This window comes from Fringilla coelebs (assembly GCF_963513975.1).
Source record: "Fringilla coelebs genome assembly, chromosome: 1".
NCBI classification, from domain to species: Eukaryota; Metazoa; Chordata; class Aves; order Passeriformes; family Fringillidae; genus Fringilla; species Fringilla coelebs.
The window spans coordinates 111,169,855-111,196,715 of NC_140028.1; the positions used below are offsets into that span (position 1 = coordinate 111,169,855).

The 26,861-nt window shown below is 39.1% G+C and overlaps 1 protein-coding gene across 1 annotated transcript in view; it reads right to left on the bottom strand.

Annotated features, from left to right (window-relative positions):
* Window positions 1–3,225: 3,225 nt before the first annotated feature.
* Window positions 3,226–26,861, bottom strand: part of ANO10 (anoctamin 10) — a 121,997-nt gene continuing 98,361 nt past the window's right edge. Inside the window, exon 13 of the mRNA XM_084202838.1 lies at window positions 3,226–4,087. Coding sequence (XP_084058964.1) covers window positions 4,052–4,087 — 36 coding nt within the window. The 3' untranslated portion in view covers window positions 3,226–4,051. The remainder of the gene's footprint in view (window positions 4,088–26,861) is intronic.

Below are 26,861 nucleotides of genomic sequence, written 5' to 3' on the forward strand. Positions count from 1 at the left end.
GTTAAGCTTATTCGAACAAATCAGAACTGATTTGTTTGCCGTTAATTCCAAATGATGACTTGCTTTCAATAAAAGGGGTTTGAGCAGTAACACCTTGATGTGACTGTACTTGGGAAAGTGTAGCAATGACTCACTTGTTGAGTTGCTGACTGCATGCAGCCAGCCAGGCTCCCTCACATCCATACTGTGTTTAGAGGGACTGCTGGATTGCTCTTCTTCAGAGCAGTGTCTCTGCAGCTGTCTTAGCCTGTTCCCTCCCTAAACCACAGGCTCTGGCTATGTATTTATTTTTTTAAATTGTAATTGTAGGATGAATCAGTTTGGCCTATCTGCTTGTATTACAAATGATATCAATTTCTGCAAGTCAAGAACCCTGTATTAGAGACAGTCTTATTACATAGGGGTAAAGAATGAGATGCCCTGTATTTTCAGATGTGATGGAAGAATTAAGTTGTAAGAAAAATGCAAGTATAGGACCTGAGAAGCACAGAGAGGTAACACAGACTTCATCGGGCTCTCAGATGATTCATTGCAGGAATTCATTTCAGCAGGCCCTTGTGTAACGTCTTCCTCTTTCCTCCCTCTCACTGCTCTCTCTTGAGAAATACAGAGCAGGGGAGGCAGGATCTGGTTTTTCTCTCTAAGCATTTGTGTGCCACATGCCCTCAGCCTGGGACAGGCCCAGTATTGCTCTCATGATGCCAGTGGTGACAGAGGCCATCACCACAGTGCTTGTATCAAGCACAGGGGTGCAGAGAGAGCTTCCTCTCTCAGCAACAGCCTCCAGGGCTGGCACTGAGTCACCAGGCCCTGCTGTCAGCCCTGGCCTGGCACTGGCACTCGCCCCTCCAGCTCCTGGGTGAGGCATGGCAGAGCTGTCCTGAAGAAAGCACATCACAGTAGTAGGCATTGTTCCCAGGGGCTTTGCTTACATGAATAAAGAAGTAAACTCAAATTTCTCTGAATGAGATTCAAGATCAATTCCCTCAGGCCCAGATAGGCTAAAATATCCATAACTGCTTGCGTGCTTACAGAGGAACCTTTCCATGTAATGAGGGTTCTCCTCTCCTGTTCTCCTCAGTAGATACTTTGAGTCAGCAGATCCCTCTGGGCCACACAATTAGACCTGCACTCACAAGGTACCTGGTGAGAGAACTATTGTATCACCAACAAGTGGTTTATGAGTGCCCTTCCTAAGAACAGCTTTCTTGGATTGTTATTCCTGCTGCTAAGGAGATTTGTAAAATCCAAGTCTTAACAGACAGATACAGGCTTCTCCCACACAGTCATCTTCCCAAACAGGGTGCTCCAGCCTCATGCCTGGGTTTTCCCTGAAGCTTGAGACCAGAGATAAACTTATGTTCTGGCGTTGACTCAGGCACTGGCAGAACTGCCACACCGCCCTGTCTGGTGGCCTGCACTCCTGCAGGGCCCAGAGCCATGGCTGTCTACAGGTGTGAGGCTCTCTCAGCTGGGTAAGAGACCCTGCCTGGACCTGGGAACAGACACTCAGATTCCATACCTTGTGAATGGCAGCTACTGATAAATATCTTATTCTTTCTGACATTGTCACCTGACAACTGATTTTGGTCAGTGAGTTTCATCCCTGGCATCCCACAATTTTTACAGGCGCACCTATGGCAGAAAGGAAACAATACATTCAGAGGAGCACAGACAGAGTTTTCTCTCTCAAATGAGAAATGAAAATAGATGCCATCATGAATGTATTAAAAACCCACAAGACAAAACCCATACACCAGACACTATGAAACACAGAAACCCCCTCCCCAGTGAAAGGACAAAGAGCTGCATTACAGAGGAATAGGAGCTACATTTCAGTTCCATGGCAAAATACTACTTGGCACTATGAGGGAACATTTCTCAGCAGGTTGAAGTGTGTGTTTTAGGACAGAAGCAGTCTCTCTCGTGACCATGTAGCATCTGTGATGCTAAAACAAGAGTTCTCCCAGCACCTGGAACAAACTTTAATCCCTATAAAACAAAGGAGTCCCATACGTCTCACACCATGGAAGGTCAGAATTCCTCCATACCTCCTCACTTTCTGTGGAGAAGGCACCTAGAACAGTATTATCCCTGGAAACTAAGCAGAAGGGAAGGCAAAGGCAACAGCTGCCATTACTGAAGTCACTGGGTACTTACACCTCACTAGAGATTTTCCTGGTAATCCACAGAAAACAAAAGAAATGGACCCCACAAGGAAAACTACAAAGTCAGTTTTGCAGAAGGTGAGTTACTTGTTCCACATGATCACAGTTGACACACGACTTGATTCCTTTTCTAACCCATCTTAGAAAGTTATTCCAGACACCTGATACAGCTGCCATCAGCAAAAGACACCAGCTTCCTGCTCCTGGACCACCATCAGTTAGCAGACCAGCAGAATCCCTTCAAAAGGGCTGCAAGGTCACAAGAACGTACTCCAACAGGAACCCATCCCATGGATTTTCCTTCTCTGGAACCACTCACTCAAAAACACTGACCAGGCAGTTAAAACTTGAAGAAACATGAGCTAATTCAACCAAAGTGGGCAGGAGACTGCAAAGATGTGGAGTTTTCATGGAGAACACGCTGACTGCCTCCTAAAAAAACATTTGGTTTTGGGATCTCTACAGCGCTATAGAAAGGGTGACAAGCTTCCCTCAGAGATCCTCAGGGCACAGCTTCTGCAGCCCCAGCCCTGCCACTGCTTCAGGAACAGGCTGTGAAAGCAGCAGCCCATGAGATACCCCTGAAATAGCAGCAGCGTGGGGGACTAACAGTGGGAGAAGCAAGAACAGAGTAGCCACAGCACAGGTTTGCTCCTCTTCCCAGGAGAACAATCATTTCTTACTGGGTTACACCTGCAGAGCCTGAGAAATCCTAATTTTTAGCTCCAGACAAAATGTTTTATTTTGGCTTAGTTATATTACTCTGCTGTGGGAGCCCTGTGGCAGAAATTTGAAATGTGCAAAGTAGGCAAACACCTTAATTATGGCAGCAGCAGATTTTTGTGAACAAAATTCCAGCAAGTACCACATACACTCACATCTAGTGAAACTGAACATCACAGCAGCCAAAAATAAACTGTCTCAAGGTCACAGGAGCAAACACTGCAGATTTTGTCCTATTACTGTCAGGAAACGAAGGAAGATTAGGACACTACCTTTTTGTGAAATGCAAGGAAAACCAAATCAGATATTGACTACAAACACAAGTACTGGTGTATCAAGTATCAACTTTAATTGATCTGTTTGCTGTTAAGTTCATTTAACCACAAGATCCATTCATACAATACTGCAATTCAGAATCCAGGGGAGTAATAACAAAATCCAATATAAATTAGAAAATAAATATGCTTATAAGTCACTGATCAGCAATCTCTTTCCTACTAATTTTTTTTTTACCTAGCTTTTGAAAAGATTTTAGCTGGGACCTATTTAGAGAACTAGCAATCAGGACTATATAATACATACTCTATAAATATTTACGTTCAACTATTTCTTAGATCACATAATGAAATACATTGTTGCTCCCTATGAAATGTATAACGTACTTAAATTAATTTGCTGTGGACAAGCAGTAGCTAATAAGCAAATCTTTGAAATAATAGAGGATTGATTAGCTATTGTAACAAAGGAACAAAAGGGGCAATAACCATAAAGGGAGAGTAAATTAAATAATAGTCTGCGTTTTTTTTCCCTTTAGAAAGTTGCAGCTGAAAATTCTAGTGAGCTTCTGGATGCTTCCTCACAGGATCTGTTTTCAATCACTCAAAGCACAGGGAGTCTGGCAGATTTTATCCAGACCTGGCATAAGCTGGAGTGCTTTATTTGGTGTTACCTTCACAAGCAATTGCATATGAGAAACAAAGAGAGCAGGAGAAAATACAGGTTTTTTACGGTGTCAGGCAAAGATTATTTACCAAGTTTCATATACGCAGGTGCCACCTACTCAGTAGATGGTGGAGGGTGCACCCCGAGCGCCGCACATGACCACAAACGCTGGCTCCGCCTCACTTGTGACCGCCTTAGTCATCCTCATTCCTCCGTGTTTACTCCTTCAGCGACTCCGCCGCCAGCTTCATTTGCTGCCAGGAGAGAAGAACGGAGAGAGACGCTGAGTACAGCGGCAGCAGGAGGAATCACCAAACCAGCTAGAGCCCAACGCAGGACACTCCAGAATCCAGCTGACTAATAAAACCACACCGAAAAAAAGAGCTTGAGCATTTAAAAACAAAAATCACCGGTCTGTCATGCCTGATTTTTACAAAATACATTAGTTTAACAGAGGCATGACTTTTGTCCACCAAAACACTCATCAAATGGCAATGCAATTTGTATGTTAATTAATTATTTTTGTGATGAATAATGCCTTATGTGAAAGTCATTTAGCCCTAAATATTTAGGCTTTTATGTTGATCTCAAAAGGTCAATGAACTGACAAACTGCTGCTCCCACTTCCCATTGCAACAACCTGTTCACTGTTATTCAGTATTTTTGTTGTTGTGGAATTGAATACAAACATCCTGTGCTATAAGGAGGAGGTAGCAGACTGCTCTGGTGATACATGTTATTTCCAATCCTGCTGATAACCAGTTTTGTTTTCATTATCCTAGGATGTCACCAGAGACATGTCACCATGTGAAACCAGGATAACAATCCCAGGTGATGAAAATATCTGCTGAGTAAAAGAAAACAGAGCCACTCTGTGAAGCTTCTTGTTAAAGAGAATGTTTCATAACACAGATTTTACAGAGGCAACAAGAAGGAGTTCAAACTGTGCTGAAGACATGTCCTCTCACACATCACCTGGGGGCTGTCAGGCTGGAACCACCCTGATATACCAAGAAATAGTCAGAGTGACTGAAGTGCCCCGAAGAAAAAAGACAGAGACAACAGTCTCAGGAAGGAGACGAGAGGGAGACCAGCCCAAAGGACAGGCTGAGGAGCAGAGGCAAGGAGATGCACAGCACTGCTGGAATTCACTCATGCCCAGCATCACTGCCTCCTTGGCAGGCAAGGAAAGGAAAAGGCCGGACATGAAAAAATGTGAGTGACCATAAAAAGAAACAATTTACGCAGCTTTCAACTCCTAAGCCGCTGTGTGGGTTCTGTGCCATTCCCCCGTGGAGGATGGACATGTGCTACTGAGCTGAAGTTGTTTCTTTTGCATTTGTATTTGATCTCATGGAAATGGCCCATGACATATGAACTATTAGAAAGAGAAGTATCCAAAAATGCCATAACAAAATTGGAAAAGACAAAGCTGCAAATAAAGCGTACACTATCATTCAGTTTCTGTCCCACAACATGGGATACAAAGATGTCAGATGCTTCAACAGAGCACCTTCTACCTCTTCTTTGCTGCTAGTCTGGATCTGAATCTTTCCAAAACACTACTCTGCATGCTAAAACACACCTACAGCAACTTTTCTTTACCATTTTTATCTGTATTTCCATGCCATCTATAAGTGAAGTAAAATTAGTTTGTGATACAAATATTTATATGCTTCTCCATAGCAACAGTGCAGGGAAAAAAGACACAGCTAAAGGCTGGAATACAGATAGATTCCTCTTCTACATCCTGATTCACTTATTTAAATAAATGTCTGAATAAAACTATAGCATCTTTAATTAAAGTGTCTTTTCCTTCTATTACAAAAACGTAGATACAGAAGACAGCACCTTCATTCAGTTCCTGATCCATCAAATACAAACATTCTCTTATTTTAGAATGATTTTCATAAATTCTGAGTACTGGTGTAATTGTATGGGGATTGATGAGGAATACAGAAGACTGGAAAGGTATTTTTATTCTCTGATCTCTGCAGGGCTTGCCAAAGTCTGGAAAAAAACCAAGCACGAGTGCTAATGATGACTAAATGTAATCTGTCCAAAAACTCTGTACAAGCTGGACAACTCTCATTTATTTTTGAAGGCCCTCCTAATTTTAACTAAGCTAATCTTAAACTAGGATTGTCTTCTGCTGGCAATCTTATGCTATCATATTTAAAATACGTGATGGGAACAAACAAATATCCCAGCTTCCTGAGCGGGCCAGTGAGTACAAAAACCTCTGAAAATAGCTTCACATGCTGCCATGGCACACAAGGGCTGGGCAAAATCACTCCAAATGCAGTCATACACATATTTCAGGAAATGAATCATAAGCCACGTGAGAACCCCAGGAGCTGTGTATTTAATTTCTTCTTTATAGTTTCTAATACCAAAATATATTTGGCAGTACCTGGCAGCAGCAGGCTCCCCCAAGAGCTATCACTTGGGCAAGCAACATGTGGTGGCACCTTTAAACATAGAAATTCCTTGCCAAGTTCAGGGTGAAGAATTTAAAAATTTTTGTTCTTTTTTACTGTGAAAGTAAATGTTCCTGCTCAATGGGAAAATATTTCTCTAAGACAGCATATGGGGAAGGGAGTGTATTTTTAAATTTTAATACTGAGAAAGAGAACTGATGAGGTACTTTTAAGATCACTTTTCCCCTGACAGCCCCAACAGGTTCACTGGGGAACTTGTGGGGCTGAGTTAACTGCTCTTCCCTCAAAAAGACATTTCTTTGGAAGCTTTAAGAAGTATTTTAAAAATATGGAAAAGAGATATTAAAAATGTCTTGATCTACTGGTTAAACCTACTAGATACATAATGACAAGCCCCACTCATTTGAGGGGTATTAAAAGCCTCTGTGAACTAATCAGAGGCACAGCTCAGAAATGAGTTGGCTCAAGAAGCCATTCTTCATTTATTATCAGCTGAGAGTTACTAGTGAAAGGTTTATGCTTAATGCTCTGTTTTATGCAGCACCCTTAGCAACAGCAGCACTCATGTAATACATGAGTGAAACATGTTTAAACTGGTATTAATTTTAGTGGGGCTACAGTGTTGTTTATCCTAAAATTCTACTATTAGGAGATGCTCTAAATATTTATCTGCTATAATTCAATAGATTTGCTATTTCCATTTTATTAAGTTTAAATTTCCTTGTAAAGCACATGTAATATAATTAGACAGTACTTCCAGGAGAAATAGCAAAAACCCTTTAATGTGGTTTACAAATAGGCTCTAGCAATTACTTAGATTTTCCTACATTTCAACATTAAATTTTCTGAAAACACTTTATTAAAACGGAACAGATCCTTTCACACCACAAACAGAACTGCATACCAAGCATGGAAATCAGGCCACTTCCTTTGTGGGCTCCAGAAGCACCAACTTCAGTGTACAGGGCATGGCTGTGGTAGTTCTCCAGTTAGAGGGGCTATGGAAGCCTAAACATAGTGATTTAGTGCTGCCAAGAATACCAAAATACAAAATTAAATCGCTAAAACCATGAAATAACAGAAATACACAGCAGCACCAGAGACCTCAACTACAGCAAAACCCCAGGAGCTGCCAAGGGATTTAGCAGAGCAGTGCCAGGGTTTGGTTCCCCAGTGTTGGAACCCAGCATTCCTGCTGTCCCAGTGCTGGTTCTGCACACACTCATAGCCTAATCAAACACTCTCACCTTTCCTTTATGGTTTCTGTGGGACAGCCAACATTCAACAGACACTAACAGCCTTTGCTGGTTTAACGTTGATTTACTGCCCTTGCTGAGCTCCGTGTCAGATGCTTACAACACTGTTGTTTTCCTGTTATGCCCAGACCTGGTAAGTCAGCCTCTAACTACTTTTAATTTTACCACTGTGTGTGTTAATGCCAACTGACAATTCAACCACAACCTGAGGAAAACAGTTCAAAAAATAGAAAGCATATACAAGTGAAAACCAAAGAAACCAGGATCTATTGACTCACTGAACTGGTGCTTTTCCACAGGTAAATACTCATGTGTGCATACTCAGTGTACACACATAACTTTGTACATATGAAGAACAGACATGTAAATAGTTTATATTAAATATAAGAATACATGAAAGCAGATGTTTTTTATCAGCATCCCTATCTTCTGGTTTTCCTGTACACACCATGTGGAACAGCTCATAAGCAGATAGAAAGAGCAGTGGTACATGGTATCTTTCCCACTTTCTAGCATTAATTATAATATGAAAACATGACAGATATATATTAAATTCTTCTTTTGCAATGGTGTCCAATCACAACAACAGTAGTTTCTTGGCTCTTGAGCTGTCTGAAGAACTGTATCAGCTTAATCTCTAAGTACCAACCAGTTATAGAAGAGGCAAATTAACACCCACTTCAAAACTAAGTAATCCTCTTCCACATGTAGTGTTTTATTCTGTGTAAAGGTTTAAAAGCTTATTTAATGGAAATTTGTTCTCACTGGTTATAATGGTGTACGGTTATGGTAGCTTCATACCTAGAATCACAAATTTTCCATCAAGGTTTTTGTCTATGGCACTGAACACTCTGCAGGGAATGGTGATTCAGGACTCTGAGCTTGGGGTTACTTTTAAGCTGCATTTCTGACTCTGGCCACGTTTCCAGCAACATGCTTGTTTCCTTAGCTGGAGATGGTAACTGATTCTTCTTGACAGCAGTAATAACCAGTCCCTGAACTAGTATACTCCTGTTTATAAATCCCAGGACCACACAGCAACAATGCAACACTGAATGCTTATTTTCAGTTAAGTCATCCGGCAGAACCCCTCATTCTTCTTGAAAGCTATTGATTTCCAGAATATAGTTTCTCCCCTACTTCAGTAGTATGATAAAAGACTTGTAGGAACAATTTCACAACTTCCTCATTTCCCAGGGCCAAGAGCAATAGCCCTGTGATGCAGCAACCCAGTGGAAGTAACCCTCTATAAAGGAAAGCCACACATGAGCATTAAACAGTCAAATGCAGATTTTTTTATAAAAAAATCAAGAAGAATTTTAAGCTGAAGATAACAAAGAAACAAATCCTGAAACGTCACTGTCACAAGGACTGTGAGCAATTACAGTACTTTAAATTTTTGAGGAATATTTACCAATCTCCTTACTTCTAGGTTACACCTGAAAGATTGTATCTCATTTTCGGCCCTCCAGTACAAGAAGGATACGGATCAGCTCTGCCAAACCTAACTGTGGAATCCACCATGGGCAGGGAGGTGATGCACATGCCCTGAGACACCTGCCTGTACCTACAAGGAGGTCAGCAAGAAGATGGAATCTGGGTCTTGGCCAGGGTGCACAACCAGAGAACAAAAAATGAAGTGGTCATTAAAAAAGAAGCCAAGAAAGTCCCAACAGAAAACATTTCACTACAAGGATAACTAAGCACTGCAGCAGAGGCCCAGGGAGGTTTTGGAGTCTCTGTCCTCAAAGCGCCTGACAGGAAACCCCACCCTCCCGTAGCCCTGGGGTCTAAATTTGGTGCCAGTCCTATCCTGAGCAGGAAGTAGGACTACTGACCTTCTGAGGCCCTGCTCCCAGGTTGAGGGACTTTTACAGTTGTTTCTACAGGAATTGTGACAGGAAGTTGCCTGGACTCCACAGACCCAGAGTGGGATCTGCTACAAGAAATAGAAAGTAATGGGAAAGAGCAAAAAAAAAAAAAAATTCTCTCCTTTCTTGTGTGTCTAATTCAAGATAGAATACCAAGTACAAAGCCAGTGTTAATGAAACAAAAGGTTTGCAAAATTAGTAAGTGCAGAGTCAGGAAAACTTGCAGAATCACATAATTTGTGCCTTGGAGTATTGTACCTGATTAATAGCACTGTGAAGAATAGCAGTCAAAGCAACTCCATTTGTAGTACATTTTTTTCCCCAAGATTTTTTCCTGATCTACTTCAGATTGTCTCTGATTTAAATTGCAAAGTATTAATTAATACTCATTACAATATTCTTACAGTATTAGTCACCCTTTGCTGAACCCTATTTTAGTTCAGTAGACAGTACAAAAATGAAGAATAGTGCAAGTCACACAAGACAGTCTAATAGTATTTTCTTCAGAATATAGCTTATGCATTCTGTCCCTCAAAATATTTACATTGTTTTTCTCTTCATGTAGCTCATATTTCATAACTTTTTTTCACCATAACTGGCCAAACAGTTGCCAAGTGACAGATAAATACAATGTTAAACAACATCTAAATGCCAGATGAGGAGTGTGTGCCAAAACCACCCTCCCAGCATGCCAGCCCAGTCCAAAGGATGCTCTCCCTTTAGCTTATGCAATTACCTCTCATCCAATCAGCAGCTGGTCAATAGATTTTGGAGTCAGAAACTATTGACTGACTATGAAAGCAATGATGCAAAAATGTGCAGTGTGACATGCCCTTGGTGACATCTCAAAGGGGAGGGATGGCCTGTGCAGTCCCACACTCATTTCTGTAGTTCTGTGCCCTGGGTCATGCAGACATCACTATGGTTTAAAGCCCCTAGGTTAACAGCACATCAACGATGCTTTAATGGTTTCAGGGTGAGCAATGATACAATTCCTTTTCTCAGGGGTTTTGGAGGATGCAATTACCTGCCTCCTATTACTAGCTACCATCAAGAGAAAATGAGTAAACCAAACTATTCTGCCTCTCTGAAGTTTAACAAGCTTTTTCACTAAGCAACGTGTCCCTGAGCAGGCACATCCCCTTTGGAAGAGAAATACTCAGCACTTGGAGAGTTTAATGAGCCTTCTGGACACAAATTCCTAATATACAGATATGGCTGACACTGAAGCTTAACTGCAGACATAGCTGTGTTAGCTTTATACCAACTGTAATCTCCTTCCCAGGAGATACTCAAAAGCCATCTGGACAGAGTCCAAAGCAGCAAGCTCTGGGGTCCCTGCTTGAGCAGGGAGGTTGGACTAGCTGATCCCAGAGGTTTCCTCCAACTGACCCATTCTGTGGTTCTGTGACAGCAGTAGAAGCCTGGCTAACAAGCAGGCTGCTCAATCTGCCCTAATTTACCACTGAAGCTCACATGCCTTGCACTCACTGTGCTTCATGACTGAAGAGGCACAGCTGAAAGCAGCCAGACAGCCTCTGAAGCAGTGGTGGCGAAGGGCGTGAAGGTGGCACTGCAGGGCACAGTGGGAGTCCTCCTTCCTCTCACTGCTTAAGTGGCCAACTGCTTGGGTGATGGAAAAAATACACAGCTCACTACAGCTTCTGCAGAAGACATGTTTCAGACTAACTCTGTGCTTCCATTTTTTCCAGCTTAACGCTGGAAGGAACCTGCTGGGTCACAGACACAGGCCTCCCTGGAGTGCATAAACCCACGTCACAGAGGTTTAGCCAGGGGAGACCACACAGCATCAATTCCGGTGTTGCACAGGCCAAAACCCACAGCTCTTGCCAACATCCTTAAGCAAATCTATTCCACAAAAGGGAAGAGACCAGTTTAAACTATTTAATGCCACAAAATGAGCAGAGGAAAAACTCAAAGAGCATGAACGTGTCTCCCTGTAATCCATGCAACAGCAGGGAACAGACTGTGTGAAAAACAGAGACAGTCTCTCAAAATGAATTATGCTCAACCCTCAGAAGACAAAAAAAAAAATTCCACTACTTTCTGGACACAAATTTAGCCATCCCTGGACCCCAGGCACATAAACCCCAACATCTAAGCACTACTAAAGTCCTACCCACCCCCTGCTCTGACAGTGGACACAAAGGCATGGCTAGCCCCAGCCCAAGCCCAACTGGTCTCAGTTTTACCCTGGGCTCACACTTCTCTCCAAATTTCCTAATTTGTGGAGTCATAAAGAGCCCAACTTGGTTTCAAATAAACAAGTAACAAGATAAGAAGTTTACTCCTCTATGCAGGACATTCGCTGGGTAATCTAGATCAGCCTCCAGATATGAAACTAAGAACCCAACTTCAGGCACTATCTTTAGAAATTATCATCTGTGACATAAATCTGACATAAATAAGCAGAAAGATTATGCAGGGGGCACCGCTGTCCTCTGTCCTGCTACCACACAGCAACCACAAGGCTGCAAGTACAAAATTTCCATTTCTTCGTGGCAGGCAAGAAACTTCAGCCTCACAAACATGTGAGAAAATGCCAGAGAAATCAAATGTCTGAAAAATATAAGTAGAAAATTTTATAGTGTATCTGAAGTAAAAGCTACACATTAAGAAATCAGACTTCAATGCTGGGCGGACATGTAGGAAAAGTAACCACTCTTGTGGAAGGAGTTTTTTCTAAGAGGAAATTTGCCTCTTTGTTTATCTGTTGTATCAGCATGAAAAGTAAGTTTAATTCTAAAGGAACTGTCACCAGAGTATTAAAAAAAATATTTTAATATAGTTAGGTAGGAAAAACTGGTCAATGTTTAGATTATTTGGTGAAGAACTGTTCTTAATTCTGCTCAAGTGTTTATTAGGCAAGGAGTCCAAGGCCAGCAATGAAGGAACCTGCCAGGCAATCTTATTTGTTTTCCTCCCCTGCAGAAGCTCTCCTGACCCAAGCACACGTAATTCTGAGTAATATTTTCATTCTTGCTTTTCACTTCAAAGACAAGTTCTCTTCGACTTCCTGTGAGGGCTCTGCAATTGCCTAGTTACAGCCTAGTAAAAAATAATCAACGCAGAGCCAGTAAACAATTTCTAGTTACAGTAGTTTTATAAATATTCTAAAGCAGTCAACTCTATGAATGCTAAAGTGTGTTAAAAAGGTCTTTAAATACAAAATGGCAGTGGCATCTCTGACCAGAGATACCTGTGAGAAGGCAAATTCCCTCCTGCCACATTCCCAGCTCCTTGGGAAGACTGCACACCCACAGAAAGAAATGAAGCGTTTTCCCTTACACACTGGGTCAAACATAAGTATCAACTGATTACAGGCTATTGATTTGCTCTTGAATCTATGATTAAGTTGGTATGTGTCTGATCAGATAAAGTCAGTTACTCAAATTAGTTATGGTGGATTTATGGTTTGATCTGGCTCAGGAAGTTCTTGAACTAAGCACAGGCAGAGAATGGGAAGATAAATGTTATTCCTGCTTTTCACCCCACCTAGACATCTGCACGTTACCACTTTAGAGGTTTTGGTACTGGTATGCAAATACACACATACAAAAATGACACAGCTGATTAAACATGCCATTTTCATTGAAGGTGCACACCTGGACACAGAGCATGACTCTCACTGTGCTACAGAAGACTGTCTAATAAGCAGATAGGAGAGTAAAAGGTTGGTTTGGTAGTTTGTAACTGCATGTTTTCAAAATGAGTAAAGTTGTAACAGCTGACATAGTCCTAAATTACAGGTATGGCAATATTTACAGATTTATAATCTTTATGAATTGCCCTGCTAAACCTGTTGCAATTTTGAACAACTTAGAAAGGGTAAAGGTCTGGTTTCCATGAAGGCAATGGCAAAGCTCTCTTTTACTTCAGTGAAACCAGACTTTCTCTTTATATGCTTCTTGTGTTAGGAGTGAACAAAATACTTTTTCCTTTTTTCCAACACATTAGTGGGAAGAAAACCTCTTTGCTGCTCACCACCTTTGTTTTGAATTGATGAAGTGCTCTGCCTCCACAGCCTCCTGTTCAGAGCTACCTCCACTGTATCAGAGCCCCTCACAAAATTCTCTGCCTTTCTGCCTCTAATACCACCGCAATTTATTTGCAAAGCTTTATGAAATTCTTTTGCAATAAAGAGCAAATTAAAGCTGTGTAAGAGCTACTATTTTCAGTCTGAAGAGAGATGATATTTTAAGCAGCTCTGTAATATAAAGACAAACAATGACCTGTAGATTTGTTGTGTATTAGCATTTATTCTCTTTCTGAGATCTGCTTTAGTGCCTTTGAACACCCTATGCTATGTAACTGAGAAACTACAGAAAAAGATTTTGGGATGAGGTTTAAATTGAAAAAAAATGGATGAATGATTTCTGACTATTTAATTTTATTATTTTCACGCCTTGCCAACTCTATAGTCCCAGTTCCCTTCTGTTAATTTAAATTTTGTGCAGTACAATACATAAAAGAAGAGTACACGTATTATAAAAAATACACCTACATTTGTAAGAATTTCTTTTAATAATATCATGGGTTTTAAGTTTAGAACGTAGTGTTGAAATTTTTACCTTCTAAACAAAACCTGAATGATTACCAAAAAGGTCATGCATATGGTAATTATTCTTCTACTTTGTCAACACGAACCTTGCATCTATGCAGGCTTCCCATGCACAGAGTAAGTCAATTTTCATATGCCTTGGTAACACTCCTCCTTATTTTTTCTGCTTTTTAATTTTCTTAAAGTATTTTCACTTTATTAAAGCATTTTACTCCCTTCCTTATTTATTCCTTGCAGATTCCCTGCTGTTGTCCCCCCCACTCTCCTAGCTGTACCCTCTCCCTTATATTTTCACTTTCAATTCCTTCAAAATGAGAAATCTTTCCCTTCTGCCTCTAAATTCACAGGTGGCTAAGGGTCAGATTTGCTGGCAGAAAAGCTGCCGAGAAGACTGGCCCTGGAGGCTGGCAGCTTCCTGGTGGGAAGGGAGCCCCGCTCCTCCTCCCACTCCCATTGTCCTGCTCTGCCTTTCAGGAGCAGTGGGAACCAAAGGAAGGACAAAGTACTGCCAGCACAGCCCTGCTTTGGGGCTCTGCTCTGCTCTGAGGGGCTGGATAAAGCCAGACAATAAACTGAAGCCTAGAAATGAATGTGTGGAACAGACACATGCAGCTCTAGTCCAGCTGCTGTTCTAGACTGACCTCCTTCTTTTGCTTCAATGGAAATCAGAGTTAATGGTGCCAGCTTCAGCATGCACTGGGGGATTAACTATTGTGATTCATGTTAAATTGCCACACTAATTTAATTCTATCAGACCTCAAGGCTTGGCTTTGGAATGTTTTTTATACATTGTGAAGTGCTTTTACTGGATACCCTGGGTCACCAGTACCATCACACTCCTATTCCTCAACTTTAATCTATCACAAAAAATATATTATCTAGCACGCAACACAAACATCTAAAGTAATTTCTCTTCAACATATCAGCTGTAGCACATCAAAAGGGTCTGACTGCTATAGAAACACTGTGCAACATTACCATTTGTGAGAAAATATGCTGTCTTGTAAATTTTATAGTAAGACCTTTATAAAATAAGTTGTTACATCTGTCAAACCAACCATATTTTAAAAAACATGCCAGTAAGTCCTGTGAAAAGACTCTAAATAAATGCTGAAAACATCATATGATTTTGCATCAGTAAAGTGAGTCAATATTATCCAGTGAGTCACCTAGCTAATTCACAGCAAATTTCTGTGATGGTATAAGATGGAAGGTGAACACACACTTCCAGAGATCCTTCAGGGCAAATCAAATATGCAAGCTAGGGCAGGACAAATAATTGCAAAATATTAACAAGCTGCAGAAATCCATTTTCTGCACTTTGCGCTTGATAATATGTCAGTGCTCACATGCTCCTGCTTCATTCTTGGCAATGGAAACCACCAGAAAGTAAAGACACACCATTATAGAACCAACAAAACTGCAGGAACCACGGCCATTAGTTACACCCTTTTGGAAAACAGTAACATTTCACAACCACAGCAAAAGATTTCTTCAATAAACTAAAGCAAATATCTCTTATGTATTAAAATGACAGCAACATAATTTCTCCTACTAATAGGAAGTTACAATAATTATTAGTGGTGTAAGGAAATACAGCAAAGGCTGTGGCTTACAGTAAGCCAGTGTAAGAATGCATCTACCAAGACCCTGGACAGAATCCACACACCCAGATTCTCATTCTCTCTCTCTGTACCTGTATACTGCACCTATTTATCTACCTAAAAAATAAAGAAAATGCATTCATAAAGAAGACTTTAACAATATGTATTTAAAGGGGCATTATCCACTATATTAATGGGTTAGGTTTTGGTTTCCATGTGTTGGTTTTTGTTTTGTTGTTAGGTTTTGGTTTCCATGTGTTGGTTTTTGCTACCCTGAAAATTCTCATCCCAATGCCTTCCTCATTTGTAACAGTGAAATTTGGGAACTGGCCAATATTGCTACCATAATGTTATAGGGAATTCACACTTCAGTTCAGAAAAGGAGTTCTTCAGCAGGCAGTATATACTAAACACTAATTAGCACTGAGCACTAATTTAAAATATGTATTATATATGTTACTCTGTTTTACTTGGAATGAATCTCATATAACTAAACTTCAAGTAATTATATTACAATTTTGCCTTTCTATTAACTTTTGATCAAAGAAACATATCCCATTGAAATTGCCATCTGCTGAACTTGCTTCTTGACTTTGTTTCATCTTTCTCTGACATGGGAATAATCACCAATACTATTGGGAAAAGAATATATAAATAACACCTTAAATAAGTTTTCTCTCTTCTGAAATCTGCAGGGGTTTGACTAAGAAGAAGAAAACAGGGTTTTGTCCTGTGTTAGTGAATGGCTGAATCTCCTTTCATGATTTCTGCTGATCAGTGAAAAAATAGAAAGGAAAACAGAGCTCGGAATCACTATGATCCTTATAAATGCTCTTATATTAAATGCTTATGCAACACACTGGAAGATTCACAGTGGCATTAAAAATAATCTCATTTGTGAAGCAGATATGAAAATCCTCCCCATTGATGAGATAAGCTTAAAACTAATTGATACAGCAAGTAAGGAACTGCTCCCATTAATTGTTGCTCCAAACACTTTCATATACTTAACATGGAAACAACAGGACAGATCATTCCCAGAGAAGAAGTTACTGGATAAACTAATTAATGATTTGGTCTGGTAATTTCAACATCACCATGTTAAAAACAAGTAAGGGAAGCTCTGGGTGTGTCCTACCTGCAGAAGAAAGGTGTCTTCTTGCCACATGCAAGTCTAATTTAGCCACTTAAGAGTTTCTCAACTGGCAGACCAGTTAAATTCTGGGTTTACTCAACAGTACTTCTACCAACCCACACCAATCTGTCTTTCATTTCATTAGGAATTTACTTCACGACTGGTTACCAAATGTTAGCTAGAATGTGTTAAGAGCAGACCTTTCCATCTCTCCAAAGAGGAAAAAGACAGGCTGATTAATTTGATAGAATTTCTCCAGTCAGAAACAGGAAGGACCAAGAGTCACAAGAACCTCATCTACTTAGCAGATTTACTACTCTTTTATATATAAGAAGTAACCTTACCTTTTGAAAAAATCCACCAGTCAAGAAGATGCTGATAACCCCTTTCACAGAAACAGACCCCCTCAGTTATTCAATTTATTTCAAACTATTCAAACACAGAACGTCTCTTCAACAAATATCCAACAATCCCTGCTGTGTTATGGGCAGTCCTGCTCTTCCAAGAGCATGTAACATTGTCCTTAAATATCTAAGGCTGTGTTGCTGCCTCAACTTTTTCAAGTCTTTTTTTTTTTTTCTTCCTAGGTAACCAAAAGCAACGCACAAGGCAGAATTGCAGAAAGCTTTTGAAACTTGCATGGGCAAGCAGATGGTGACCTGTACCTGCAGCACAGACACCCAAAAAGACCTCTGGGCCAGGAACTTAACACTTGTGCATTTTTATAGAGAGCTAAGGCAACAGAAGTCTTAATGTGTTTAAGCCTTCTAAGTGCTACAACTAAATAAACTCTGCAGAATAAATTACCTCACACACACTTCTTTTGTCTCAGAGTCTGACCTGAATAATAAAAACCTGGGTTTGGTGATCCATTCTGGCAGATGTATCATATCCTGCATGAAGATTACCAAAATAATTACAAAAACTTTTAAAATCCTTCCACTTTTTCCTGTTTAGTTCCTATCAAAAGCTATGGAGTCACTATGCCTGCACATGTCTGCTAAACCTGCAAAATATTTTCTCTGCATTGAAATTTAAACTTTTAACATGTCTTTGAAGGAACTCTAATTGGTCAGATCCTGAAAGTTTGATTACCCAATCTGGACATGAGAACAGTATTGGTCAAAATGGAAGGAGCCTTAAAGATCGATTAGTTCCAATCCCCCTGCCAAGGGAGGACACCAAAGGGACACCTTTCATTAGACCAGGTTTCTTAGGGCCCCATCCAACCTGGCCTTTACTTTCAGGGATGGGGCATTCACAATTTCTCTGGGCAATCTGTTCCAGTGCCTCACCATCCTCACAGTGCAGAATTTCTTCCTAATATCTAATTTAAACCTACTCTCTTTCAGTTTGAAACTATTACCTCTTGTCCTATCACTACATGCCCATGTAAACAGTCTCACTCCATCTTCCCTTTAGGCTCCCTTCAGGTACTGGAAGGCCACAATTAAATCATCCAGAGCCTTCTTTTTTTCCAGGATGAAAATAGCACTTGCTCAGGTATCAAAAACTGGTTTTCATCTTTGAAAAGTTATTGCTTTATCATGCTGAACATCTTTGTTGCTTTTTCCTAGGGTTTTAGAGTTGTGTTAGCTTTTTCCTTCCTTTTTTTTTTCTCCTAAAAAGACATAATTACTCTCCTCACCTCTCTGCTCAGCTGCCCCATTAATTAATTCCAGAGTTTTATCTGGGAGATGGTCCCTTCTGGCTTGTATTTTTTTTTTTTTTTGTAATAAGCCAATACCCTACCAAACATTCAGTGTCTGACAAGACAACAATATCTGGCCTAACAAGACGTGTTTTAAATGTTGCCTCCTCTGCTCTGAGGGACCAAGGAGAGGTCACAGAAAGGCAGCAGACTCATGAGTTGAGAAGTGCACTATTGCAGTATATGTTGCTCTGGGACAGCTTTGCTCTGAGATAACAGGGTAGACAGACCAGGCTATGGCTCATTTCTCTACACACATGCCACATTCTTTTGACTTTTGGAAGTTTTGTAATTTATTCCACATGAAACAAAAATTGAGACAGTAGAGAGAAAAAAACCCTTGGAATATGAATAATAGTATTATCATCAGAAGAAACAGATAAAAAGAAAAAAAGGTTCTTCTGATTACCTACGTAAAGAAGGTAATCAGACAAAAAAAATCATGGATTGGCTACACAGCTTAAAGACTCAAGAACTAAAGCCCTCTCAAAAAAAAAAAAAAAAAAAAGGTCAGCAGTGCTGGCAAATGAGGAAGAAAAACCAACCAACCAATCCAAAACCAAACAAGGCAACTAAACGAATAAACTTCAGATTCTCCAAATGCTTCCCAGAAAAGTAAATCTTTCTGTTTTCAATCTATTTCAGAGGATATACAGCCATAAGTAGTGCACACTGCTCCTATAATAGAGTGAATAACCTAGCAAATGACAGAGGCACAATTGCTCTGAAATGATAGCTGAAGTTTTACTTGTTGTCAATAGAAAAGAGAGGAAAAAGAAAGAAAAAGAGTATTACAGTACTTTAACTTATAAAATGTTCTATTTGATTCAATCCTGCTTTTCCATTTAGTTTTCCTTTATTTTACTAGAACTTTAAAATACAATAAAGCTTTTAAAAGTATCTGTCTGAATTCAGTTCTTTTGGCAGATATTTTCCTCCTGGCTTCTCTAATCCGTTTTATATGAGCTGGCATCTTAAAAAGCATGCTTTAGTATGCAGAGCCTAACAGTGCTGCTGAACCCTCCTGACAGCTTGCTTCTCAGAAGCAAAAAAGACATTATCTCCCCAAAAGACCTGCTCTAAACAGTGTTCTCTTTTGCACACGAGCTACCTGCCACCTCATGCCCTGTTACTTGTTATTCATAGAGCTGCACATCAAAGAGAACCAATCCTGAGAGCACATACAGGAAAACTTTCTCTTTTGGTTAAGCACACAGCTATTTATATCATGGTGTCTTGCTTTCCATGTACATAAATGAATTTGGTTTTTATGTAAATTCCCTTGGAATATTGGAGACTTCAGTCTCTTATTAAATAAACACAGAGCAGCAACATAATATTGTTTCACTAAGAGAGCAACACTCAGACTGATACAAATGCAATGATGTATATAGATGCCTGTCTATAGAAAGCTGCAGGACTGCAGGACGTGCCCCACGATTTCAGAAAGTTCTTAGCAGAATGTTATACTGAGCTGACAAAAATGTAGCATGTCTGTCACCTCAGTTTAATATTTATTTTAGGAAGAGAAGGTTAAAGGAACTCCATTCTTGTCTGCTTGCTACATTACCCCAGAATACATTTTAGTACTTTATAATCTGTTACATACAACGTTTAATATCCTACTCTCTGTATAAATAATAAAAGATGTTATTTTCTGCTTGTCAAAAGAAGTATTTCAGTTTTTACAGCATGGTGAGCAATGAATTAATTACACACTAGGTAATTAGAATCCAAAATATTCACCATGCTAACTTAAAAGGATGCTGAATACTACTTTAAAGACTGACATGCTCTTTGACCCCAACTAGCTTTCTTTGAACACAAAACCTCTTGAATTTCTCAAATGTCAAGCCTTGCTGCTTTTCCACAGAAGTGTATGAGCCTCCAAATGCAGCAGAAGTCCTGTCCTTATGATGCTCTGCAGAACAATGAAAGAAGAGGCAATGCTTGTCTGTTGGCTGTTACAGACATTCAGGTTAAAAACCCTCTACATCCTTCGGAAGCACATCAGGCCTTATTTTCCCCACTTTATGTACTCTCTATTTTGCTTGCATATTGAAAATCCCCTCAGATTACTGTGATTAACTTTCTTATATTAATTTTTCTCTGTTCAATCACTTCATAATTCAACCATTTCATAGTTCAGCTGTTGCTTCAATGGGATGGTCTCTAACAGATTTGTTGGCAGTCTGAACTACACGTAGGTTCTGGCCAGAATGGCATTTTCCACAATCTTGTGCAAGAAACAAATTTGATTTAAGGAGAAAATGCAATCGTAATGAATCAATTTCCAGTGCTCTAAAATGTATAATCCTACTCAGAGTTTCTCAATTCTCTAAATATCTGCCTTCCCCTGAGGTTTTGTGCACACACTAAATCTCCTCTCCCAGGAAGACTAACCCATGTCATCCACAGAGTTTCTTCCTGTGGGTGCAAATTCATAACAAAGTGCAGAATGAATACTTTGTTGCTTATCCAGTACCTGAAGAGTTTATGCATGCCGTGTCCCCTTATGCGAAACTAAAGGACTTGGAAGTAGGTAAATGATAGATTTGCATATCAACAAAACACTTCTGCCAACTCCAGCTATCAATGGGTAGCTTCCCTTCCTCCCTTCAATGCCTGTCCACATGATCATTCACACTGACTCTGATTCAAAGCAGTATCCTCCCACATATTCACAGTCGATTAGGAGTTAGATTAGAGAGTCTTTCAGCTGCACAGCTAACACAGGGCCGCCAAGAACAGCTTTGCTTCTGGATGTCTCTAGAAAAGGGCAGAGTTTGGTAACAGGGTAGCAAACAAGGGGGGTTACTTTTTAGATGTCAGGAGTACAGTATTTCCCACGAGCTCAGCACTAATTCCAACACTGATAGGTGTAGCTGGGTAAGTAAAGGCAGGCAAGTATCTCATGGCAAACTGATGACTTGTTACCCTGTTAGTCTCCTTAGTAACAGGATTATACTGAGTATAATTATTTTCAGTAACCAAAACATCAGAGTTAAATAAAAAAAAATTAAATTCTGAAGCTGAAGTATTCAAAGTGCATGGTTCATCCAAATTGTAAAAGGACAAGCAAGTAACATAATCACACACCTTGAACTGACAGCATGCACTACTATAGCATAATTATTAAATAATAACTCTAAAATTCAGCAAGTCTCTGAATTTCAGTGGTGGCCAACAACTATCTCCTAAAATTTGCAGTTTTCACAGTGACAGTATGTCTCTTTAAAACCACCTGAGTGAGATGTCTAAAGGGCCAGGGCCATGGAGCAAGAGACCACGAAGTAACTTTCCACCTTTCTAGTGAAATTGGCCACCAGTCAATTTCAACAGAAATCTTAAATTTGCAGAGGTCTCAAGGATGCCAAGTGTCTCTTCACCCCATGAAAATCAGTAGCTGTGTATGAAGGGAAATCCAAACCTACAGCCTATCACTGAAAACAGAATTGTAGCTCAGAGTAACTGCCACTGGTTTAATGAAGACCTGTGCACAGCTGTCATAGGCTCAGGAAAGACAGGACATAAATCCTGAGGAAATCAGGCTTCATTAGTTCTGCTGCCTATAAGGAAATTGCAGTGGGAGAACATGCAAATGGAAAAGTTTATTGTATAAGAAGTAAGTCCAATCTCCTTCACAGTATCTGTCCCTGTACAGTCTTGATAAATACAGTCTTGATTTTCATTCCCTTCCCTGTTTACAACCTGCATAAGAATTTCGCCATTTTCACTAGTCTCTCAGCATACAGATACCAAATTTTTTGATTTCTTTTTACTTTTATCTAAAGAAGACTGTAAGACTCTGGGTCCAAAATACCTTTTAGCCCTTTTTTGTCTCTAAATAAAGGTTATTGTTCTAATGGAGAGAGAAAGCAGGTAAATTTTATAACAAGAACAAAATTAATGCAAGCATGACAGAAGGAAACTGTCAACCACAACAAAAATCAGAATAACTACAACTTACTGCTTTGATAAACTTGAAAACACTCATAGTTTATAGAAATGTAGCTCTCAAAGGAGCCAGGAGAATAATATCTGCCATGGCAACCAAACAGAGCAGTCTTCTGGCACTTTCTGAATGAGCATTTAGGAGGAGATTAATTCAATACTCTGCATGATGAAAGGGCTCTTGAGATCCATAACTGTCTCCCACAAATTACCCTTATTGTACAACTGGATGTTTAGAACAGATTGCACATTATCTATATTGAACTAGAGCTTTCACAGCAAATTTATATGAAACAGATTAAGCCCACATGATGTGTCACACTATTTTTCACCCACTCATTTCAGGGCATTTATAAAAATGGGCATTTTATTAAATGGATCATTGCAGTTTTGCAGGATTTATTTTTAAGCTTATTTATATTTAGAAGTACTGTAAAGCCTTTTTACTATGAAACTTTGAAATTTCTGAGACATGTAAAAGCTTAAAAAGATACTACAGAATTTTCAGTCTGGTGTGTAAATGGACAGCAGAAAGTCTGCCACGTAAGTGAGCATTATCACCTTTGTTGTGCATTTCACGCTGTTTTGAACTTAAAGTAAATTCAAAAGATGACATACCTCAATAAATAATTATATCTTCCTATTTTTATATATATATATGAAACCATACTTTTCAGCAAATGCAGCACCTGATGAGCACCAGACAGCTCAATGAAAGCAAGTGTCTTATAGAACGCGTTTTAGAACCTCTACCTGTTTCATCAGAATCTAAAAATTACTGTGGAAGCTTTCCTCCCAGGACAAAAGTGATTTGGAATTTTTTTACTGATTTCCTTACATTGCATCCAATCACACTGTTCAACATAAAAACCAGAAGAAACTCGGAGTAAAACAAGATCTAGAGTGCAAGCACATTTATAAATGATTGCAGGAGAGAAGAGCCAGTCAGTTACTCTTAGGAAAGAGGAAATAATGTATTTTCTCTTCTAAGGCTAGTGAAAACTCTTCTCTGCAGTCCAGTAATGCTAAAGATGAAGTACTTCACCTGCTGGATTAAATGAAGAGCTTTCCAGTTGTTTGCAGTTATGAGTAACACCTGGATTGCACAAACTGTTCTGGAGGATGCACACCAAAACGTAATCTTAGCCAAAGTGAAGAGAGCTACTTGAGATTGAAGATTATAAATAGCTTTGATTCAGTTTTGTATCTGGCAACTGCAATGAATGAAAGGTGAACTTTTCAAAAAATTTCTAAAGGCCACACAATTTGTAGTGATAGACAGTGGAAATTAGACACTTAATCCATCAGCATTTCTGAAAATCTCACTTAGGCTTTGATTACATTATCATACATTATTTCTGAAAAAATCCTATCTTCTTTACAAGTAGGAATACATTAGGCAGGCAACAAGAAAAACAAAAAAGTTGTGAGTGTAATTACAATTTTGAAGATCCAAGACTTATGTAGAGTTACCATTTATTTGCAAATGAGACAATTCGGAATCTACATCACTTATTTTGTACTCTGTACTGTGTGTGGAGGAACTGAGTATCCTGAATAATAAACACCATGTAAATCAAGGAACAGCAGTTAGGTTCTAAGCAGAGAAAAATAAGTATTTACCTTGCCATTAAACAGTGAAAATAAAAATAAATTTAGGTGAAGCAACCTCACTCACTGAACATCCTTTAACTTAGACTGAGCTAAGAACATTGGGTGGAATAAAAATCCAGAGCACAAGGAGCAAAGCTGTGGTTTGTCCAGTTCTCTTCAATTTACGTCTTCTCACTTCAGTCCCATTTTACAATTATTATATCATTGACAAACCTTCAGTCCTCACTTTGGTGCTGATAATTAATGCTGTTATAAGTGGTAGAAGGTCTTTAAAAACATTAGGCATTTTAAACATTCAAACATCACCAAAAAAAAATCCCTCTGGGCTTGAGAGTAGGAGGTTCTCAAACCTAATAGAGTTGGGCTGATTATTCCAGATAAGGACTTTCATGTTTCTTGACTCTTTTAAAAAGCAACAAAGTGAAATAGATTTGTACATTTCATCATTTAAACCCTGCAGGAAAGCTACACAGGTTTTAATACCTGTATTTTAGAAAACAGTTGAGGCTTTGCAAACCAGTATAATGATACCTCTCCCAGAAGCACATCTGTTGATTAACAAATCTCCAAAACAAATCTTTCCTGTATAAATAGAATTAAATGTGCTACAATTTCAAGTCGACGTATTTCTGAGGAATTAGAAACACTAATTTGAAAATTGTCTCAAAGGATTTGCAGAAGTACTTACATAATGGAGTAAATTACTTCTCCCCAATACTACTGCCTCAAGATCATTATTTTTCAAAGCTCCTCTTCAAAACAAGCTAGACAAATCTACAAAATGTGGTAAGAATTTGAATTTGCAATTCATGAAAGAAAATATGTAACCAGAGAGCAAAGAATCATTCACAGATATGAACCTATCCCAAAACCAAATTTCTCTGTTTCCATGTCAGCTGAATCTGAGGCTTTATGTCTGAACTCTTCCCTCCCTCTCTTTCATAAAAAACCCCCACCACAAATGCCACAGTTAAAATTATCTTTCTGATCTGTGCCTTTAAATTTTCACCATTCTTTTCAGCCTACTGTTCCTTCACATGAAACTAAATTCTTCTGACTTTTGGAAGTTTTGTCATCTATTCTGCATCCACTTGTTCCATTCTGACACAGAGAACTTAACTCTTCTCATGGCTTTGCCAAAAATTAATTCTGTGCTAGCAGGCTTCTACCACAGTATCATTGCTCATTCATGAGGCCACGCAGGTATGAAAAAGCTCTCCATGAGCATTCAGAAAAAGTATCCTGGAAAACAACTTTTAATGCATAAAGAACTCTGATCAGGCACTTATTAGTCATTTATCATGAACACGTTTTCCTGGGAGGGTTAAGAACTCTTCATTAGATCTGATTAGATATGCCAAAATACCTGATTGGGTTTTTTTTACCATGTCCTCCAGAACCTATTTTTGCTATAGTACTAATATTGTAGTTGAATGGAATAGAAAGTATTATCTAATCTTAGCTATAGATATCACTACTTGTCTCCCATAATAGTTACAGTGAGAAACTGGAAATGCAGCATGACCTATAACATATTTAGAGTATAGTATTGGGAAGGGAATGTATTTTGTAGGAGTTCTTTTTATGACTGAGTAAAGACATAATGAGAGCTGTACTTCATATTAGGAAAGTTTTATAGTTTCAGATATTCTGAATGAATGTAAAATTTAAATTTAGTAAGATGTGTTCTGAAGGCAGCCTTGTCATTTAAACACCTTTTGAGTCCTTAGGAACAGGGCTGACTGTTGCCTTGGAAACAAAGACTGCTCTAGTGTGTTCATTTCAATGGATTCAGTCAATTTGAAGTCAAATTTCCAACTGCTAATTTTATAGACAGTGCAGGTGCAAAAGTTTTTAAGATCAGAACAGAAACGGTTTACAAAGCTGTCCCCTGACAACAGCGTATATTTATTTATCTATTTTGCACTGCCCTTGGGAAGTGAGGATATTCTTGCATAACACTCTCCAGGAAACTCAATTATATATTGTCCCTCTGCATAAGAGGGTGATTATGATAATGGAGGAAACAAACCTGAAAGTAAAAATGCAAAAACCTTTAGGCATAAACAAACAATGTATAATTTGGTCCTTGTGTTCTTTAAACTGATCTAGGATATTTACATATGAAAAACAGGAAAACAAGCAAAAAACCACCTAATGCTCTACTTCTATGGATACTTTTTTTTTTAAATGTATCTATGTTTAGATAAAGAATTTGTAAAAATGAGGACTAACATTTAAAAAGACATTCCATTCATCATTTCAGCAAAGCCACTTTGTTTAAATAAAGCACAAAAAAAGGACAGGAAGAGACACTACCAAGCAGGACCTCTGATAGGGAATGACACTCATATTTTCTGAAGCTCAAATTCAGTCTTGTATTAATGGGCCCCATTATTCACCCTCAAGTAAATCATGACATATCTAATTTTGTTCCTTTCTTGATCAACGTATAAACATTCAATTTTCAAACAGGATTTAAATCATAAGCAAAGTTCTTAGCTGGTTTCTACCCATGAAAATATCGACATTTCACTCTGAAGGAGATTTGTCCCAAGATGCTCCACATACAGTTAACAGAGAGGGGTAGGTTCCTTCATAGACTGAGATTCCTCTTCAGAGGAACCACTTTCTATGTTTTCTTAAAGATATGGAGGAGACTGGAATGTCTAAAGCAATTTTATCCCAGTAGGTATACTATTCAGTGCAGGTAATTTAGTAGTCCTAGCTAAGACAGCAAAATGCCAGTACTACATAAATACCTCTAATCAGCTATAGAGGTGTATATATATATATATATATATAGGGGTATATATATGCTGTTAAAAATATTTTTTCTTTCTTACATGCAGAGGCCCCT